The 14,218-nt window shown below is 48.2% G+C and overlaps 1 protein-coding gene across 1 annotated transcript; it reads right to left on the bottom strand.

Annotated features, from left to right (window-relative positions):
• Positions 1-3,782: 3,782 nt before the first annotated feature.
• On the bottom strand, positions 3,783-13,331 carry Fgf6 (fibroblast growth factor 6). Its single transcript, XM_041645314.1, has 3 exons — positions 12,986-13,331; positions 11,848-11,951; positions 3,783-3,959 (listed from the first exon to the last, which is right to left on the bottom strand). The coding sequence occupies exons 1-3, from the start codon at positions 13,329-13,331 to the stop codon at positions 3,783-3,785; spliced, it is 627 nt and encodes a 208-aa protein (XP_041501248.1).
• Between the last annotated feature and the right edge of the window lie 887 nt (positions 13,332-14,218).

Below are 14,218 nucleotides of genomic sequence, written 5' to 3'. Positions count from 1 at the left end.
GGATTCCCTCTTCGCTGCCCGCAAGCTTGAGGACGGGTCTGCACCAGGGCCCAGCCTGAGGTCCTTAACAAGAAGACAAAGAGGACTGCGTCCGAGGCTGGGGTTTCAGTAGTTCATGAGGTATACAAACATGGCTCCATGCTGGCCATCTGCACACTGCCCTAGAGTCAGGATCTGCTTGGGGGTAGCCACTCTTTTCCTGCTCCTCGAAGAAGCTCCATCCACTCACATGTAAGAAGAACCTGGAATATTTTTGTGGATGCTAGCCCTGTCCCAATGTTTCTATCTTTGGTGCATTTCCAGGGAAGTCACATGGGTGGCTGGTTCATTGTGAAGAGAGAAGATGGGAGTAACTCGTAGAGAGCCACTGTGAGGAGCTGCCACCTGTCCCGTGACAAGTGACTTGGGATTTTTCTTAAGGGAAAACATAAGGATAGAAAGTTGAAGGAGTCTTCTAGCTTAGCTCCATACCAAAAAAGGCCAGAAGGTAATCTCAGCAGAGATGTTATGCTGAAGACTTAGGGCCAGCAACCACACGTGGTAACCCCAGTAACCACACCACTGGTGACAAAGGCAGTGAGTGTCATGGACTCTTCAGTGTCCTTCCTTCCTCAGAACCCAGAGTGTGAACCTGGAGAATCTGCGGTCTTAGGGCAGGAAAAGGGCCTGGAGGCCATACGAGAAGAAGGCCAAACTTCACAGGCCAGGACTGGGGACAGGACTGGATTTCAGGTCTGGGCTGTTGATCTAGAGATAAACTCATATGGCTAAAAAGAAGACAGATAGTATTGATTTAGATGATTAAAAAAGAAAAACCATTCATCTTAAACCATAGAATGGTTGTGAGCAAGGGCTTGGAAGAATGTCTGAGGATCAGTGTGTCTGTTGGAGAAAACTCTGGGATGTGACAGTAGAAGTCTGTAAGAGCAACTACAGGGCATTAATGATTAGATTGCTTACTGCCTTCCAATGGAAGGTAAAAATGTATTAGAAGTAGGAAGCACAGAGGTGTCACAAGGCAGTGGGACAATGACATGTTTTGTCTGCATGTCTGTACAGTGCTCTTGGAGCCAAGAGAGACTGAGTGTTGGGCATTAGGGAGTTAAAGATGTCTGTGTCCATCCCGTGGGTACTGGGAACTGAACCCAGGTCCTCTGGGAGAGCATCAAGGGCTCTTAAACACTGAACCATTTCTCCAGCCCTGCCCCCTTGAGTTTCTATAACATACATTGGTGAGGGGATTACAAGCAACAGCTTCAAGGAGGGCAGGTGACCAGGTAGGAAATAACACCCACCCCTGTGCACAGCAGCGGGAGAGAAGGGACTGGTGGCACCTCTCTCTGACTGAGTTCTTCTCTTGTTCCTTAACTGGCCTGCAGATTTGGTTTGACTTGGGCTTCAGGTCAGAGAGAAACCTCTTAAGAGAATTTCTTTATGTGAGAAAAAGTTGGAATTATCTTCTATGCATTGAACTGACAAAGCAAAATCCTGGGGCCTGCTAGAGACCCCAGCTTACCATGGCTGATGTTAATCATGGGAAATCCTCATGCCAGTGTTGTTCCTAGGCAGCTGAACACTGGACCTGCTCCATCCAGGGACTCTGTCGTCCCTCTTTCTCACCACAACCGTAAAAGGCAGAGTGGACAGCTGATGAAACTGCTTTTCAGGGTTTGAGCAGCTTCATGAACCTCAACAAAGAAGCAGGAAAGATTTAGCTGCCCAGGGTCTTGAAACCTTTCTAGAGTACTCTGTCTCAAAGCATGCCGACTTAAAGATCTAGAAAGGAAGACAGGAAGGGAGGTAAGGAGGAAGAGAGGCTGGTAGTTGACCGTCTTGAGGCTTAAGACACTTCTCCTAACCCTGTCACAGACCACAGCTCCAGTCATCCTGTTCTTATAGTTCCACCAGGAATGAACACGCTTGAAATTCCAAGTGACCCCATTTCTGAGAAACCCTGTGAAGAGGTTGACGGCACTGGCAAAGATGTCTTAAGGGAGGGTTTCTCCTTCCCAGCTGACTTGCACTCCAACATCCCAGTTAAGTTGGACTGATTTCTCTCCCCTTTACACCTAATCCAGGACTCAGTTCTTTCTCGTTTTCATCCAGAGCTTGGGGGTGTCCATGTGGCTGAACTCCTATCACCTGTTAATTTATCTCACCTACCTACTGCCTTCCCCCCCCCCCCCCCCCGCCCCTGACACTTACAGGGAAAAGGAGGAAGTCAGAATGGTGTCTGTCTTTCGCATTGTCAACCCCCCTCCTCAATCTTTGGCTCAGAGTCCCTGAGTCCAGATCTGTCTATAGAGGGTTGCGAATAGAGAGGTATGCTGAAGACGGAGGTATTTGCAACAGATGAGGGATTGCCTTGCAGGTCAGGGCTCCCAAGAGTAGCCGAGGGTGTCAGGTCGTTTTGTAACATATGCTGAAAATATGTGTGCACTGATCTGGCTCTCCGTGGTATCAGATTTAGGAACATTCCAACAGTTCAGGAATCTGCAGGCTCTAGGCAGACCACATTTAGAGTCTCCCGGGGAAGCTAGGTCTAAAATACTCTCAAAGGACAAGAGGCACGAAGGCATTGTAGAACGAGGAGCCACTCCAGCTTGGGTGCCTGAGTCCTGGGATTATCATGCCTTGCCTACCGTAGTGAGGAAGAGGGCACACACTGGAGGTCACAGTGCCCATTCTACCGCATCCAGGAGGCATTGTGTACGTAAGATTAGGACAAGTGAGGAGGAAGTGCGAGCATCGGGTGAGAAGTTGGGCGAGTTTCCTGGACATAGTTGGAGAGGGATCACCATGGCGAGTCCAAAGCCTCTGGACTTCCTTCATGCCCTAATTTGCACACTGCTCTTCCTTGCCAGGGAGGTTGCCATTATTAGGATCCTTGTCATCTGAGGTTAAAATAAAACCTGGTTCAAAGTGAGGAAACGTTACGGGCAGGCAGCCTGGTGCTGGCCTGTTCTTAGAGCCACACACAGCTCACGGCCCTTCAGGCAGAGTTGCTCTTTAGAGAACATCCAGTCCCTCTGTCTCCACAGATCTCCCAAATGGCTACAGACATTGTTCTATCCCTTCCTTCCACGGAGGGGACCCCCTTCTCTCCTAGCTTCCTCAACGATGCATCGTAGTGTTCCCAGAAGCCCAGTAGGCATGGCTTTCAGGGTGCCAGGGGTTTTTTTTTTTCTATTTTGCAATTAGTTTGTACACCCCCACTTCCTCCCTACAGAATAAAAGACAGCTGTTTGCTGTCATTCAGACAACTGGTGCAGTTAATGCCCATGGATGGATGGATGGATGGATGGATGGATGGATGATCAGAACAAGACAGAATGAGGCACACCTCGATCCTGCTGGCTTGACAAGTGATCCTCTGACAGGCAGATTCTTACAGTGAAAATGTCAGGAGAAAGACAATTTGAAATGCCTTTGTTCTGAGAATCTACATGAAGAAGCGTGAGTACGCAGGGACACAGGAACACTCCCATCCTGGCCTTTGCTTATGCATGGGACCACATGTCACAAGTATCATCTGCACCGTCTCTCCTCGGGTGAGGTCAACGTACAGGATCCACTGTCATTCTGAGATGCCAACTGCAACCCTTCAGTCACGTGGGTCACATGCCACGCAGTCCAGTGGTCATGGAAACCAGCTCCGGTCTCTTGAGGCACAAGATAATCCGGACTGAGAAGTCACAGGGTACCAGCAGGATTGTTCTCTCGTGGAAAATTCCAACAGAAAAGATGCAGCTGTCACTTTGTGAGCCTTCCTCCATGGGTCCTTATATCCTGGGGAGGAAGTGAGTGACAGTCATGATTGGGGACACCTTGCTGCCCCGCTTTACCCGTCCATATTTGCTCAGTGCGATGTAGGTCCCTCTGTACAGGTCTGACTCGTAGGCGTTGTAGTTGTTTGGGAGGAGGGTTTCGCGGAACTTACATTCCTCTTGGAAGCTGGGCTGCGAAGTGAAAAGACAGCAGAGACACGGTGATCATTAAGAAGTGTCAGAACACCAGCTGAGTCCCACAGTGGTGGCCTTTCCTCGGTGCTCCCTCCCTTTCCTTTGTAAAAACACTACCACAGGGCATATGCTGCAAGGATGGAAGAAACATTAGAGGTTAGAATGGGAGGCGCTTCAGAGCCCTCAGGGTTCCTCTCACGTGCCCTCCAACATCAGGAGGAAGCCAAGGCCAGGAACTGAGAGAGCTGATACTCAGATCCGGTGGGATAGCGGAACAGACTTCCAGGTGGGGGTGCTTTCGCACATCCTCAGGTGAGAATGTGTTCTCTCCAGAGAAGGGAACAGGGAGGGTGACACTGAGCTGTCAAGACTATAGTGAGAGACTGCCTGGCAGGACAGGATGGAGGCTCAGGGCTCCACCCAGTGACTCTTCTGCTTGCCAATAGTGTGAGCTTAGACAGTCTCCTTCACTCAGAGACTCAGTTATCTTCCAGGCAAGCTGTGCGGTGTCAGGGAGCTGGTGGGGCAGCGGGTGGAGGAACAGAAACAAATGAACTCCTGAGTCCTTTCCAGTACTGTCTCTCTCCACCCACAGTTCTTCTATGCAAGGTCTGCTGTCCCTTAAAGAAAAAAAGCCTCATTCTCAGTCTTGAGTTGGAGCCCAGAAGGTGAGTGAAGTTCCATAGTCCATATCATTCCCTGGGGCCATATGGGATCTGCGATGACAACCATTTTTCTGGAGAAAGAGAACCTGGTTCCCAGGGGATTTAGACAGAGAGCTATAGAGGGGGTTGCGCTGTGTCCCCCTCTGGCTATCATGTGGCCAGAGGCACGTGCACGTGTATACACACATGTACCAGCAACCACAGTTCAATGGTGCTCTGACTTCTGCCTGGCACCTGGATTTCTGAAAGAAGTCTGTTGCGGGATATTTTGATTGCACTCTGACACTTCCCAAACTGCCAATAAAGTTTATCTTGAATCAGAAGGCAGAGTTAGCTATTAGCTCTCCAAAATTAGCCATAGAGGTAATTTGGAGATCCCAGGACATATAGAGAGACACAGGAAGCAGTAGGGAGGGACTTAGAAAGATTCTCGGCCCTTTTGGATTGAGGAGGGAGAAAGAGGGGGTGGGGTCACTGGTCACTTCTCCGCTGCTTCTCTGACCGATCAGGTTTTTACCCCAATATCTGACTCCCAAATTTTTAATGATAAAAGGATAATCAGATAAATGCTTCATCTGGCAGTTCTAGTCTTTGAAAACTATTTAAGATAATTAAGAAGTGTGGGTTAGTAGTTAGTCATCTATAACAATCAAATTTATAGTCATGTTAGGTATGTTTTTAAGACCAAGCAGAGAAGTATTTTAGATAGATGTTCTTCAAACACTTCAGAGACCTAGAGAATGACATTTAAGATTATCTTAATAGCATAAAGCTTTTTATGACAATAAGACACATCTGCTCCTGACAGTACCAATTTACTTCCAAAAAGGATGATGAACATCAAAAAAAAAAACATATGGAGTTTGCTTTCATTTATGGCATACTTAGCCCCTGAACAAAGAAAGTGTCCTTGCCTCGCCTACTGACAGTATGCTGTCCAAATTGGACAAGCAGGACACAAAAGAAAGCCAAAGATGGATGCCCGGCATTGCAGAGGAAGCTTGGGTGACTGTCCAGACTCCCAGCTGCCTCTGTTGTTTCTATAGTTTCAGAGGTTGTCTGCTCTACACTTTCTGTTTTCTTCAGGTAATATTATATCCTTCTTGGGTCTCTAATAGAGTTGACGACTAGATAGTTGTAGTTCTACAGTTTTTCATGTTACCAAATTAAAAAAAGAAAAATAAGAGGTGTAAAGTTTATAAGGTTGTGAAACATAAAAGCTTAAACTGTTTTTCTAAAAAAAATGTTTTGAGGTCTAAAAAGATATTTTAGGAAGGTAACACAAGTTAGGGCAGGAAGTGAATTAAGTAAAAAACTTTGGATTCACCAAGACAGAACTGAGTATTTTCTCTGAGTTTGTCAAATGCAAATGGACTGAACATTATGAACATAATTCTTACCTGATAAGTGTCCTTATTGTATGCAATTTTACTGTGTTAGAATTAAAAGCTTTCCTTTTTATTTAGACAAAAGGGGAAAATGTGGGATATTTTAATTGTATTCTGACACTCCTGAGACTATTAATAAAGTTTACCTTGAATCAAAGGATGGAGTTAGCTACTAGCTGACCAAAATTAGTCATAGAGATTTTAGAGGACCCAGGACATATAGAGAGACACAGGAAGTTGTAGGAAGGGACTTAGAAAGATTCTCAGTTCTTTTCAGATTGAGGAAGGAGAGAGAGAGACGGGGGGGGGGGGGAGTCACTAGTCACTTCTCTAATCAATCAGGTTTTTTTACTCCAATATCTGACTCCTGAATATTTATTGATAAGGGAATAATTAGATAAATGCTTCAGAAGTCTATGCACTCAGCCTCACCAGCAATGGGGACACATGGGTCTCCCTTCAGGTCACTATAATAGGGTGGTAGAGAGCCCATCATTAGTACTCTAGAGCCCTTGAGGCAGATGCTGCTAATAGCACTCAAATAGCACCTGAGCCCTATGGACATTAGCTTCTTTCCCAGTAGACTCCAATCCCCCTGATACACACACACACACACACACACACACACACACACACACACACACACGGGGGGGGGGGGGTGAAGGATCCCAGGGATCAATGATCAGATTGCAGGGGAAAAGGCATTTGATACCATAACTGGTAAGGGCCCAGAGACTAGGGATTCTTGGTGTTCTTCAGTACGTAATGTTATTACTTCTAGATAGGGCAATTCACAGTATCTACTAGAATTTCTTTAAAAAAAAATGGGGATAACAGATGATCAGAAATTCTTCTTCTAAGAACAGATCTTGGCACTCAATTCCCACATGTGTACAAAAGTTGACACAACAGTTTTTAGTAGCAAGAATCCCAAACAGTCAGTCTCTACTAAGAGGAGAGCAGTTGTCTCTGCTATGACCAAGCTGCGCTGTGGGATGCTGTAAGCCATGACAAGTAAACCTTTTACACATTGACACTGAACACTGAAACATATTACCAAATGGAGATGCATAGTTTGAATGCATGTCTTGCAGAGGATCTGGGTTCGATTCCCAGCACCCACATGGTAGCTCACAACTGTCTATAACTACAGTTTCAGGGGATCCAACATCCTCTTCTGGCCTCTGAGGACATCAGGTACACAGGTTGTACACAGACATGTATGCAGGCAAGACACTCACATGCATAAAAAAAAACCTTGAACCTCTGTAGTGTGACTTACACTCATGCACACACAGGTTAGTCACGGGATGGTCCACAAGGAACTGTCACACAGGTTGTGTCTCAGGAGGAATGCATAGGCAGCAAGCCTCTCTTGTGCTTTTTCTTCCTTCTTAAATCATTTGCACGCATTATCCACTTACAAAAGTAACTTATTTAAAATGGGCCCGGAAGTGGGGGGAGGTGATTTTATCAGAAGCAGTGGTCTCTCGTGGTGATGTGCCCCCCTCCACCCACCTGATTTCCCTCTGTTCTAACTTGGTGTGTCTCCAGAGAGGAACTTGCCCAGCCAGTTTCCAGGAGAATTTATTTCTGATCTGGATAGTGGTTAAGGGAGAGGTTTTGCTGTGTTGTTTGCAAGCTGGTGAGAGGAAATCAAATTTAGGGTGAAGAGCAGAGGAAGGGAGATTGAGCCATTGGGTTGAGAACTAGGGCTATTGCTCACACCCCATTGTCTAGAATGAGTCTAGCTGAGAACCACCATTTTTGAAGACATCTGCCTCGCTGTGGGTGCATATACAGCTGACCGTGTGTATCTGTGGCTTCCGTACCCCTAGAGTCAACTGACCATGGACTAAAAATATTTGGGAAAAGATTGCATCTGTATTGCACATACACAAACATTTTATTCCCTAATAAATTGTTCCCTAGAAAAATCAGTACAATAGTAATTGATGTAGCCTTTGCATTGCATTAAGTGTTAAAAGTAGTCAAATGATATGTCAAAACATCTAGAAGGACACAGGTCATATGAAGATATTATAGCATATTTATGAGGCACTTCAGCCCCTAGAGATTTGGGGACTTGGGGGGCTCCTAGAACCAACTCCCTGAGGGTATCAAGGCTACACTTCACTTGACTTTCTACTCAGCAGACATTTTTGACAGAGGCAGTGCTGGAATTGGAACTTAAGCCTTTGTGCTCTAGACCAGCTCCCAGCCACATCCTAACCACATCCCTCAGCCAAGCAAACACCGTGTTAATAAAAGCAGCAGCTACCATATATTATGACGTATGAAACAATTCCACCAGTCACATTTCCTGGGCCTGCCACTCTCAAGCACCAGCGTGACAATGTCTTGAATTCCATGTAGGGCCAAGCATACCCAAATCCATTTAAGAAGAAATAGTCTTTAACTCTCCCAGTGCAAAAGTGGTGTGCAACAGAAAGCATCCCTGGGTCTTTGGTGAAATAATTCTGGTAAAAATGGCCCCAAAATTTATGTGTGCATGTGTGTGTGCGTGTGCATGTGTGTGTGGGGGGGGGCACAATCATACCCATCCTCTTGTCTTTATCCAATGCTAAGCCCTCTCTGTCTTTAACGATCTTCATCCCGTATATGCTTTGGACACGTGTCCCTATTACTTCTGGTCACATGAGTAGAGGGGACGTTTGCATGTCACTGTGATCCTATTGATTAGAAGTATGTGGACATGGTATAACCCCTTCAAAGTGCAACATGCATTTTTCTCAACAGGAAGGGGCCTTTGATGACTTTCTGGACTTTAAGGGGAGCGAGGATGTTGGGGTTCACTCATATTCTGCTCCAGTCTATATCCAAGATGGCAACAGTCCAGGCTGAGAGAAACTCGGTGACTGCCTGAAGTAAGTCCAGCAGCTGTAGGGTAGGACTGGGCAGCAATTGGAATGCTAGTCCCAGTCTGGCCTGCCAAATGAGCTTCCCCTGCAAGTTTCTATGCATTACCTGCAGAGCCACCTTTCTCTGCATTATCTGCACAGCCAGCTTTCTATGCATTATCGGCTCAGCCAGTTTTCTATGCATTACCTGCAGAGCCAGCTTTCTATGCATTACCTGCAGAGCCAGCTTTCTTTCTATGCATTATCTGCAGAGCCAGCTTTCAATGCATTACCTGCAGAGCCAGCTCTCTATGCCTTATTGCAGAGTCTAGAGACGGTTCTGCACATAGCTTCAACTGAATGCAGGGAAGGAGCAGGAGATTGTGGTCACCTTGTGTCTCCACCTGCAAAGGGAGGCTAAAGCCCAAACACCCCTCCAGAGCACTGCAAGACAGTGCTTCTAAGCACACTACAGGATCCCAGATAACCTGTATGTGCTCAGTGCAGGGTGCTGCTTATCTGCAGGGAGAACCTAATAGAGCTTAGGCTCTGTACCCCTTCATCTGAAAGAAGGAAGACCACCTCTAGGCATTTTTCCTTTGCCCTTGCTTTTCCACCACATGGTGCTGCCTTTTCCTCCTCATCAGCCCCCTTTCTCCCACCATGAGAAATGCCATTTAGAGGTTACAGCAGCTGAGCTACTGAGGGAGGAGGTGGCTCAGGGGGCTTAAAGGAAAACCGTGTGAATGAAATCACCACCCAGCAGGAGTCTTCCTGGCTCCGGGGATCAGTTGGCAATTGTTTTTTTAGACTGTGATAACTGCTGCCGAGGGATGGGGGGATGGGAGGGGTGCTCAGCAGCATCTGGTCCCCAGCCACACACAAAGCATCAGGTGCCCTAGCTGGGGTACTGCTGTCCGACCAGCTGCACGCTGTAGCTCTGGGGTCTAGAGAGAATCTCCCAGAAAGAGCTCATGCTTCCAGGCTACTGGATATGGGGACAGGATGGTCTTCCCTCACAGAGGTCCTGTTTCCCCAAGGCAACTGCTGTTCACGGGGCACTCCAGCCGCCTCTAGAATTTGATGAGTCTGGGTGCCTCACACCCGAGAAATTTGCTGCCGTGAGAGGGTCTACCCTTGGGGAACATTTTCTCTGGTAGCCAACATTTATGCTCCCAATCCTCAGCTTCTATTAGAACCAGAGATTTCAAGCGGGAATTAGATGCTTTTATTCTATGTTTGTAGCCCTCTCCCATGTCATAACTGAATTCTTTTCCAATTGAGAAAAAAAAGTCTGTTAATTATGGTGGCAGAAGTAAGGGTTTCTCTAATTTGGGTTTCTGGCAGATTTGTCTGCTAAAATGCCCATGTGTAGTCCTAGACCCAGTTATCTAGATCTCCTGGCCGGTGGGATCCTGGGTGCCATGGGGCTGGTGAGGAGGAACTTAGAAGGATGCCTGTGCTACCAAAACCTTGGGTGGTCACAAACTGCTTCCTGCCCTGACACTTTCCGAGAGAGTGGTACCTTGGAATCCAAGAATGAACCTGTCTTCTCTTCCTGCTGCCCCTGGACCTGGCTTCACACCAGGCAGATCTGATGTGATTCCTTGTTCTCCATATATCACAGAACCTGGCAGCACCCATGACTACCTGCTCTGCTAAAAAACATCTCATGATCTAAAACCAAACAAAACCCCGAACACTGACCCAGAAAGATTGACAGTCTCTATCCGGCTACTGCAGAGTCTCCGAAACAGGTCCTGGAAACCTGGTCCAGGTTCTCCAGATGCTGAGTGCACATGGCTGTCCTCAGAACCATGCTGGAGAGGTACTGACTTTAGCCCACACCATAAACCAACTTTGAGACACTTGCTCAAAAGGTTTGGAAGCAGAGATGCTTTGCCCAACTTCCTTTCCAGACTTTCTTTGCCAGGATAATTTTCTAGGAACCTAGCACTTGTCCCAGGTCTGCTGTCCCCTTCCTAATCTCATTCTGTCCCCCAAGGGATGCAAAGAGCAGGTCCTATACTCTCCTGAGGAACCTCTCTAGTAGATCTGAGGTATCCTTCTCTTTAGCCACTGGCCTCCCCTCCTTTTCTTCCTCCTCATCTTTTTTAGATTGAACCCAGGGCCTAGTACATACTAGGTAAGGACTCTACCACGTAGTTAGACCCAGCTTCCTTATTTCTGTCAAATGACCTCTTGATTTTATCAACTTCATAGAAGGTTTTTCTAACACATTTTGGAATAGGCTGAGTTGCAGGCTGAGAGCTCCGGAAGTGAGCAGGTCAGAGAAAGCAGAGGTTTTGGCAAACACATTTTATGTTTGCCCTTTTTATCAGAGGGCCAGAATTTATCCCTCAGCAATTGCCCTCCCTAGTGATCTCTGGTGCAGAGGGAGGAGTGGAGCCCAGTGCCTATTGGAAAGGTATGACAAAAGAATACTTTTATAGACTGTGGGATCAGAGACCAGAGGACATAAACCCTAGACTAAAGTCTCTGAAGATGCTAATGTAGATGAGAGATAGCCTCCTTCTGCAGACTCTTGCAACCCTCCAGTGGAGTGTCTCCTGGAGGGGTGTGTCATACGGGCAGCACACACAGGCTGGCCCAGGCGCCTGCCTTTCTGAGCCTTTCCAGTTCGGCTACTCAGACCTCACCGGGAGCCCTACCAGCTTTATGTCAGAATGCATATTCTTCCACACCCAAGGGCTCTCTGAACTATGGCTTCTTTAGGGGCAAAGGTCCTGGCAGGTGGGGTTGAAAGAATCACAGGCCATGCAGATGCTTCTCTGTGAAACAGAGGAAGGATGGACTTTAAGGTGCCTTGCTAGCAAGGACTCCCTTCACCACCCTTCCTTCTTCCTTCTAGTAAAAGACTCAGCTCTCTGTGCTGTGTGTGTGCCATTGTCAAGGGTGTGAGCGTCAGACCTCCTGCAGCCTGGAGCTGCCCCTCTCCCAGGGAACTCACCGTTGTGTACAATCTTCCTTTACTGTTCATGGCAATGAAGAGTGTACTTTTCACACCGAAGAGGCTCACTACACCCCGCTCTACCGTGGAAATTTCCAGCAGGCCTGACAAAGAAACGGAGGACACACACTCATGTTCATGTAAACCGGAGAGAGGATTCAAGTTCTTCAGAGGCATCCAGTTGTCCCCCTTCTTTTAGAGGCTCAGCCTCTCCATCACTTCTGTCCTCGATCCCTTATAACATCCTGTCACTACACTGGCCACATCTTGTCACAGCCTGTAGCACACTCGGGTCTGCATGGCAAAGCTTTATACTGGAACTGAGGATCACACGGAGCATTCAGACATCTATTTAAGATTAGCTTTGAATCTGGGCTTTCAGTGACTCTGTCATTTGAGGTCATTGACTTGGGTGGAAAAGAATGGGGGCTGGAGAGAGAGCACAAAATGGTAGAGTACTTACAAAGGTATGCCTGGGTCCCTGGGTTCAATCCTCAGCAACACACACACACACACACACACACACACACACACACACCAATCAATCGGTTTTGATTATCACTGTTTAATGCCTGCTCCATGTGCTTCAACTCAGTTCTCAAACACTGCAGCTACACAGAGCCGGATGGTGTGTCTAGGACCCTACAGCCCGAACTCTGCCTTGGCTGGAAGGCTGTCCAGGAAGGCACCTGACATTAGGGGAAGCACAGTGAAAAGGATGTGCTTAAGAGTTGCACTTGGCAGACCACTCACCCTTCCCTTTCAAAGAGGACGGCTGGTTAGAAATGCGTGGGTCTAACTAGGCTGGAATACCATAACTTTTCTCTCTAACCAGTACAGTCATGGCTTTTCAGGCTGACTCCAGGGCCAGAGAGAGGCCACTAATACTGGAGTAATTAGTACCACCGGGATGGAGTTACCTGGCATGATGTCTAAGAACACCAAGATGCCTAGTTCTGCATCTACTAGGTCTGCACCCTTATCTGGGCAAAGCAGGGTAGGATCAAGCCATCTAAATGTTGCCCAGCTCGTTCCCTTCAGACTGCAGCCCCACCCACCAGCGCAAGGCTCCTTCATCTTTTGATTTAGCTTGTGCCCAAGCCAGCAAGCACCCCAGCTGTCTGCTCGTGACACTCACTGTAGGGGTTCTCCTCGTGTGTTCCACTGATCCGGCCGTCGGGGGGCACCTGGAGGTGGAAGCCAATGCCCACGTTGCAGTAGAGTCTCCGCTGCCGCTTGATGCCCACCAAATAGCCACTTTCCCAATTCACACCCGAAATTTCTCCAGCTAGCCCAGCTCGAGACCTGGATAAGAGGGTGCCCCAGCCTCTGGAGTCCAGTAGGGTGCCGTTGGCGCGGGTGCCGGCGGGCGAGGGCACCACCATGCCCACTAGGACGCCTAAGAAGACGAGAGCCTGCAGCGTGCCCTGAACACGTCCTACTCCCCGGAACATAGTGATGAACAGCCTCTGTCCCAGGGCCATCCACCTTGCCTCTCAGGCACGTGGTCAGAATTAATGGCCCTAAAAATACCGCCCTTCTTGTTTTTCTCCCCTCGGCATGGCGGCAGGGGCTTATTTTTGGAAGGCAGATGAAGGCTGCTGACTTGAAACCAAAGCCTGCTTCAGGCACTCGGCTTGAGAGGAGAGGGACCCAGATTGAGCTGCGGCTAGTAGGGACCATGGCTTGGGGACGCTTTCCATCCAGCTTGCGGGGCTCCGTCCCAAGGTGATCCTATTTGATTTGACCTATCATTATAGTTCAGCAACCCGGCCCTCCCCTCCACCCCTCATCACCCTGACGTCAGCCGGCCCAGCTCACTTACCCAGGGCTGTAACATTAACCTGCTCCTGGGCCTGGCTGCCTCCCCAGACCCCCATCACCCTCTCCACTCCCCAGGGATTCTGAGAGCCACTGTCATTCCAACTATGAGGCAGGAATGAAGTTAGCAGGGAGCATCTCTGCGGGAGGGTGGAGTTGGCTGGGGGCCCAGGGAAGAGGGAGGCAGAGGCCACCCAGGACCCAAATTGGGCAGCAGTCCTTGGCCCCACCATGCGGGCTTCCTTATTTAGAGGGCAAAGGGTAAAGAAAGATAGGGAAGGCGTGGTGGCAGGTGATGATGCTGGCCTACAAGTGACTCTCAAGACCTGTTCATGGAAAGAGCTCATGGCTGAGGAGAGCCCATCTACCAGGACAATACATCTTCTGTACTGGTTATATAGGACAGGGGTTGTCCAGCAAAATGAGGGCTGTAGTGGCAGGGAGGGATGGGTCACCTTTTCCTGCCCACAGTTCTGGCCATTCTGGCTTTTGCCTGGAGGTGAATGAGGTGTCATGCCATTCTCTTGCTTCAGCTCACCTTTGGCCTCTA

This window comes from Microtus oregoni, unplaced genomic scaffold (assembly GCF_018167655.1).
Source record: "Microtus oregoni isolate MIOR12 unplaced genomic scaffold, Mior012 000002F_ref0000024, whole genome shotgun sequence".
NCBI classification, from domain to species: domain Eukaryota; kingdom Metazoa; phylum Chordata; class Mammalia; order Rodentia; family Cricetidae; genus Microtus; species Microtus oregoni.
This window is presented reverse-complemented; position numbering and strand designations above follow the sequence as displayed.